The 7,500-nt window shown below is 41.0% G+C and overlaps 2 protein-coding genes across 4 annotated transcripts in view; one reads left to right on the plus strand and one right to left on the minus strand.

Annotated features, from left to right (window-relative positions):
- Positions 1-153, minus strand: part of dhrsx (dehydrogenase/reductase (SDR family) X-linked) — a 4,412-nt gene extending 4,259 nt beyond the window's left edge. For both annotated transcript variants that reach the window (XM_078243409.1, XM_078243408.1), the window contains exon 1: positions 1-153. In XM_078243409.1, coding sequence (XP_078099535.1) covers positions 1-100 — 100 coding nt within the window. In that variant the 5' untranslated portion in view covers positions 101-153.
- A 433-nt stretch (positions 154-586) lies between these two features.
- Positions 587-7,500, plus strand: part of cd99 (CD99 molecule) — a 20,282-nt gene continuing 13,368 nt past the window's right edge. Inside the window, exons 1-2 of one of the 2 annotated variants that reach the window (XM_078243411.1) lie at positions 587-800; positions 3,402-3,663. In XM_078243411.1, coding sequence (XP_078099537.1) covers positions 3,603-3,663 — 61 coding nt within the window. In that variant the 5' untranslated portion in view covers positions 587-800; positions 3,402-3,602. The remainder of the gene's footprint in view (positions 801-3,401; positions 3,664-7,500) is intronic. The other variant, XM_078243410.1, reaches the window with a different exon arrangement.

Genomic DNA, 7,500 nt, shown 5'->3' on the forward strand with positions numbered 1-7,500 from the left:
CTGGGAGCGTGAAGGATCTGTTGAAGGCCTGGTAGAGAAGCACTTTGACTCCACAGAGATACAGCTTGAGGAGAGGCAGCAGCACTGACAGCAGCCACATCTCTCTGCTCTCTGTTTACGTCCGGACAGCTTCCGAGTGCAGCTGTGCGTCACGCTAATGAGTCCGGCTCTGTCCGTGGTTCCGCCTCCGAGGAAACCACAAGATGCCCACATATGGAGCGAAACGTTGTAAACATTGGGGGGGACACGAACCAATGACAGTTCACCAAAGCTGTACCATTCTATTTTTCTTTCAACACGTTTTCTGACTCAATGTTTTTTTCTTTACCTATTATGAGTATATTAAGAATAGTCACAAGATGCCCAAATGTTGCAGATTAAATGAGATGAATGTGTTGTATTGTAAACTGAAGCGGTTCCATAGGAGAGGAAAATCCCCTTTGACTGATAGATATCAGCTGACTCCTGAGATTATCCAGGGGGCGCAGTTTTACACAATAAGAGCTGATAATTAAGGAAACCTAAGAAGCAGATCCGGGGCAGGATAGGCAAATGCTCGGCAGTCCAGACGAGTAAAGACAAGTTAAAGGTTACGAGAAGAGAGCGCCAGACATCAGAAATTGCACCAAAGCAGTGACAAAAGCAGCGAAAACGTCGAAAAAGCCTCTAAACAAGTGACAAAAATGGACAAAACAGCGGCAAACTTCGGCGAAAACGTTGACAAAAGCTGCGAAAATGTTGAAAAAGGCAACAAAGAACCTTGAAATATGACAAAAAAGCTGGGAAAAAACGCCAAAACAGTAAGAAAGCCTTAACTCCATAACCGCTAACTCTGTCTGTGTTCATCGTTTCAACATCAGCCACATGAACCCTGTGATGTAATGTGTGTTACAGTCTTTATTTTTAGGAGGAATTCGGCAGCTCAGCTGATTTAACATGATGTTTATTGATGCATTTATGTTTAACAAATTAGTGCATCTCTGAATTTTGTAATTGCTTAGTAATACATATTTAAGTCATACCACTCGCAAATAAGGCATCTCTTGAAGCAGTTATGTTGTCTCTTTATCTCTTTTTTAAATGATAAGTACGACTTGACAAAGTAACTATTTAAAGGCTGCTGCGCTGCGATGATACGGGCGAGCTGCGCGCTCGTCCTCAGATGAAAATGATGGGTCATTGATCTCTCCCCGATAGATTCTCCATCACTCATGTCCAAATCTAGCTTGCTCTAGCTGCTGGTACTGCAGCCTGCTTGTCAAAAGATGTGTAATCAATGCGTGTTGCTAGATTACGCGGCCATGGTCTGAGCGCAGCGGTTTTTATAAGGGGGTTAAAGTCATAGACTTATTAATGAAGTGAGAGGACGGCTGGGGCGCTCGCTCTCTGTGTCATATATCGCCGCTGATGGAATAACATTGTTAGTAGTTGAAAGCCCCCTGTGATAAAGATGCCAAGGAGACCTTGTAACAGTAATTGTGTTGTTGTGTTTGTACGTTTTATGGATGTATGATGCTGAAACAAGGGGGCAGAAAATTCAGCTGAGGGGGCAAAGCTCCCCTTTGCTCCCCTCGTGGTGCCGGGTGCGGTCCCCGCAGGGTCTTAAAAGTATTAAAGTCAGAGACAGAAACAGGTCAGGAACAAAGTTAATAAATGTTTTTAAAAAGTGTCCCACACGTTGAGAAAGTGAGAAAAGTTTGTCATTATTTTGAGAAACTAACTCATTATTTCGCAATACTAAGTTATTTTGAGATATTCCGTCAAAATTTTGAGATATTTACTAATTTGTTTAGATACTAAGTAATTATTTTGAGATACTATCTCAAAATAGATACTAAAAAAAAGTTTCTCATTATAATAATTCACGAATCGTTTTGTTTTTATCATATTGGCAGAAATGACCTTCCATACCAACTGCCATAGCACGCTGTTATAGAGGAGACACACCGAGCCGATAATCGGCCGTCGGACCGTCTGGCGAGGTCGGTGACTCGAGTCTATTCTGTGTTCATGCCGTCGTCCGTTGGAGGAGCTGTCGGCCTTCATTTAGGCCGATCTGACATGTTCAGTCAGACAGGGCAGTCGGGACTCACCCGGAAATGGCGAGCGGATGAGCCGCTCAAAATCTGATGAAAATCTTTTAAACTGACCTTTGTCAATCTGAAATGAAGACAGATTCAGAAACTGCACGGCCTATTTCTCTCTTCAGATGTTTTCAGAAACACGTTTCGGTGAACTATTTTAGTCCAATATGAGATCGTATTCTGAACGAGACGCCATGACAGTCTGGCTGTTAATTTCCAGAGAAAAAAGAACCACGTGACGCGTTCGTCCAATCGGCTGCTGGTTTTTATTTTCTGGGAAACAATCGGACTGTTAATGGAAACAATACAGAGCAGCGCTGCCTGCTTCTATGGAGACGTATTACGTTTCGTGCACGCGCAGAGCGTACGCTCAAGTCGGCGTCTCTTCATTGTGTTCTGAGGCACTTTTTGGACCTCGGGGACCTGACTGATCAGTCCGACTGCCTTTTCTGCCGACGGTCGGCCGTCTTTTTGGTGTGTCAGCACCTTTAGCTACACTGTTTTGCTCCTGTAAGTCTATGGACAAATAACGTGACAATGGGATATACAAGTTGATATTTTATCAAAATGAGAGCTGTAATTGGACCAGAATGTATGCCGAATTAAGAAACAGATTGTAGTAAATGTGTACATCAACTTTAAAGTTTTCCCATAGTCTGAGTTTTTTGTTGACAAGCAAGAATACTATAAATTGTGAAATTTATAAATGCAGTTTGGTTTGGCGTCGCTTGCCATAAATGAACCCATTTGTGGGCGGTAAGCGAACTGTTTTAGTGAAAGTTTGGCAGGTTTAAATCGGCCTTATCTGTATGTATGTTTGCACATGTCTCATAGATAAAGTAATACGCTCAACTTTCTTCATGCTGGATGAGACGGCCCTCTGATATAGGATCAAATGAGGCCCATTACTTTTATAACTTGAAATAAAGGTTTGTAGCTGTAGAATTGTTTTTTGCATGTGCATAATTAACCCCCAAAAAAGTGATTTAAATAGCAAAGAAAAATGTAAAAAGGACAAAAAGCACCAAAAATGTTGAAAAAAACAAACCGGCCCAAAAAAAGTGTCAAATGTCAGAATCCCCAAAAAGCATTGGAAAAAGCAACAACAATGTCAAAAAGACAAAAACTTTTCACACATGCACAAAATAACTCTACAGCTACAAAACGTTTTTTTCATACTTGCACGACTCAATTATAAAATCACAAACAAATGGAGATACTAAGTCATTATTTTGAAATGCACAAATCAATCTATAGCTACAAAAAAAAATCCAAACTGAATATTACTGACTCTTATGTGCTCCCATACTCTGAAAGGCTGCAGGCAGCCACACCCGGCCCTGTGCCACTCTACGGTGCCACTCCTTCATCTGCAAAGCTGACTAACAAACTGTAAGAGGACACCGGGCGAGCTTTGCTCTGCAGTCTGAGGCCACAAATATCTGCAGCTCAAGCCTGCAAACGTCGCTCGAGAAGTTTGACTTTAAAGAAAGAAGAAAGAGCCCAGTTACCGTCAACATGATCTGTTTGAGGATTGGTGTGCTTCTTATTCTTGTTGCTGGGACATTAACACAAGACGGTAAGTTACAGTGATTCCATTACATGGCGGCTGTGGTATGTATATTAGTGGTCTTGTGTGTTTAACCGAAGACAGCGGTGGAAGAAGTATTCAGACCCTTTACTGCAGTAAAAGTACTAACGCCACACTGTAAAAATACTCTGTGGCAGTAAAAGTCCTCAGGTCATCAGGGAAATGTAGTTAAAAGTATTAAAACCTTGTAGAAAGTGTAAAGGATCCAACCAGTTCTGTGTTTAATGGTCTATACACACACACACACACACACACACACACACACACAAGCACGGCTGCATGTAAACGGGAATATTAGTGGAATAGGCCTACTCACTTTCATTAGCCATGGAAACAGTTTAGAGGAATATCGTCTTTTTCGGAATTAGGGCAAAACCGGAATATTATGTGCATGTTACAAATGTAGTCACTGTTTCCCAAAATCCCAAGATGACGTCCTCAAATGTCTTGTTTTCCCCACAACTCAAAGATATTTTCATAGTTTGAGTTGCTTTTCTTGACATATTTGTCACTTTTTATTGCTTATGGCAACATTTTTGTTACGGGGACATGAACACCCGTTTCCTGGGTGAAAGTCTTGTTTTTTCATAGCCTGGGAAAACCCTGACGAATTTCCGGCTAATTTGAGATTACAACTGAGAAGGGTCTGGTGTCAACCAGGCTAGTGTTTTCAGACATTTACATACAAATTACAGTGCTTTGTTTTTCGTAAAATGGTTCCTGAGAACAGCCTGACATACTTCATAAGGTCGTGACACACGGACCCGACGGCCGACCGTCGGCAGTTAAGCCAGTGACTGATCAGTCTCCCCGAGTCGGTCCAAAAGTTCCTCAGAACACACTGAAGAAGAATAAGATCTCATATAGAGAGAGAGAGAGAGACAGAGAGAGATGGAGAGAGAGAGAGAGAGACAGAGAGAGATGGAGAGACAGAGAGAGAGACAGACAGAGAGAGAGACAGATGGAGAGAGAGAGAGAGAGAGAGAGAGCTGGATAGAGAGAGACAGAGAGAGAGAGACAGAGAGAGAGAGACAGAGAGAGAGAGAGCGAGAGAGAGAGAGATGGATAGAGAGAGAGACAGAGAGAGAGAGACAGAGAGAGAGAGAGCGAGAGAGAGAGAGATGGATAGAGAGAGAGACAGAGAGAGAGAGAGAGACACAGAGAGACAGAGCGAGCGAGAGAGAGACAGAGAGAGAGAGAGAGATAGATTTTTATTGATCCCAAAAAAATGGGAAATAACAGTGTTGCTGCAGCAAAATATCAGACACACAGCACACAGAGTAAACATTAAATAATAGGAAACAATATACAGGAAATAATAATAGAATACTACACGAGCAATATTTAAAATATATACAATTTGGAAAATGAAATGTACAACTGTTTCAAGAGATATAGATAAACTTAATGTGCAAGTTGGGGAGTAAAAATGTACAACTGTTTGACTAGTAATGATAGGATGTAGATAAACCTTGTATTGTTTGTATAGGACTAAAATAGTTCACCGTAACGTGTTTCTGGAAACATCTGAAGAGAGAAACAGGCCGTGCAGTTTCTGAATCTGTCTTCATTTCAGATTGACAAAGGTCAGTTTAACAGATCTTCATCAGATGTTGAGAGGCTCTAGTCACGCTCATCCTGCTCCCCGTTTCCTGGTTAGCTCTCCACCAATCAGATGGGTCATTGAGTCTGACTGCTGGCAGGGCCCGCCCCCCCGATTATACATGTCAAATCAGCCAAAATGAAGGCCGACGCCCCCTCGGACGGACGACGGCACGGAACACACGGAACAGACTCGAGTCACCGTCAGACGGCCGATTATAGGCTCGGTGTGTCTGGGCCTTAACACATTCCAGCCAGCAATCCAGTGTAGGGTTAGCTTTTTAGCACCAACACTCACACGCACATTAAAGCCACGGCTTACTATTATTTTTAATTCCAGTGTCAAATCATAACAGGAGTTATCTCAGGACACTTTACAGACGGAGTAGGTCTAGACCACACTATCATTTACAGACCCAACTATCCCCCCCCCCCCAAAAGAGTAAGCATTTGGTGCACCAGTGGCAGGGAAATGTAGGAAGTGGCTGCCTAATTTGCATCTGCTTCCTGTGGAAACGAGGCTGGTACAGAAAACCACAGGCACGCGATGAGCTGCCATGCTCAACTGCAGTAGTGTGCTCTGTGCAGCTCGTATCAGCACTCATTTTGTAGTCTGATTCTGATGCTTTTTGGTCCGTAGGAAGACATTCTATGTTGTGTTTCTATTCTAACTTTGTTGGAAGTAATCACTTATGTTGTTGTCTTTTTAACTTGTGGTTGTGATAAGGGTTTTATTTGGTTCCGTTTTTTTCTCTGTAAACTGCAGTGGTGTGCTCTGTGCAGCTCGTATGAGGAGTCATTTTGTAGTCTGATTCCTGCGTACAGGAGGTGACTCATGCTTCAAAGCCGCTCGGTGTGTCAGTCAGCAGCGGTATTGTGTTGCCATACCAACCAGTCAATACACTGCATGATTCACTGCAACACCAAAAACACACACACAACACACGTGAAGGGAAACCCCTGGAGCTAATGTTCACTGGGACTCAGGGCGCGGAGCTTCAAAGTCTCCAGCCCTGAATGTTTCCTCCAAAGCCCCGAATCTTTCTCCTCAGTGTCTCTGACTGGACCGGCAAATCAGAGAGTTTCTACCTATGTTATGAGACTTATAGAAACAGAAATATCAGACAGTTTCTACCTATGTTATGAGACTTATAGAAACAGAAATATCAGACAGTTTCTACCTATGTTATGAGACTGATAGAAACAGAAATATCAGACAGTTTCTACCTATGTTATGAGACTTATAGAAACAGAAATATCAGACAGTTTCTACCTATGTTATGAGACTTATAGAAACAGAAATATCAGACAGTTTCTACCTATGTTATGAGACTTATAGAAACAGAAATATCAGACAGTTTCTACCTATGTTATGAGACTTATAGAAACAGAAATATCAGACAGTTTCTACCTATGTTATGAGACTTATAGAAACAGAAATATCAGACAGTTTCTACCTATGTTATGAGACTTATAGAAACAGAAATATCAGACAGTTTCTACCTATGTTATGAGACTTATAGAAACAGAAATATCAGACAGTTTCTACCTATGTTATGAGACTTATAGAAACAGAAATATCAGACAGTTTCTACCTATGTTATGAGACTTATAGAAACAGAAATATCAGACAGTTTTCTACCTATGTTATGAGACTTATAGAAACAGAAATATCAGACAGTTTCTACCTATGTTATGAGACTTATAGAAACAGAAATATCAGACAGTTTCTACCTATGTTATGAGACTTATAGAAACAGAAATATCAGACAGTTTCTACCTATGTTATGAGACTTATAGAAACAGAAATATCAGACAGTTTCTACCTATGTTATGAGACTTATAGAAACAGAAATATCAGACAGTTTCTACCTATGTTATGAGACTTATAGAAACAGAAACATCAGACAGTTTCTACCTATGTTATGGGACTTATAGAAACAGAAACATCAGACAGTTTCTACCTATGTTATGAGACTTATAGAAACAGAAATATCAGACAGTTTCTACCTATGTTATGAGACTTATAGAAACAGAAACATCAGACAGTTTCTACCTATGCGGAAAAAAGAAATGGCAAAAACATTGTTGCAAGAAATTGTGGAAAAAAGTTACAACCACGGCAACAAAAATGTTGAAACAAAACAGTAAAAAAGTTTCAAAATCTGAAAAAATCTCAGAAATGCAACAATAATGCAGTTATAAACCTAACCCTAACGCAAG

The sequence above is a fragment of the Sander vitreus genome, chromosome 24 (genome assembly GCF_031162955.1).
Source record: "Sander vitreus isolate 19-12246 chromosome 24, sanVit1, whole genome shotgun sequence".
NCBI classification, from domain to species: Eukaryota; Metazoa; Chordata; class Actinopteri; order Perciformes; family Percidae; genus Sander; species Sander vitreus.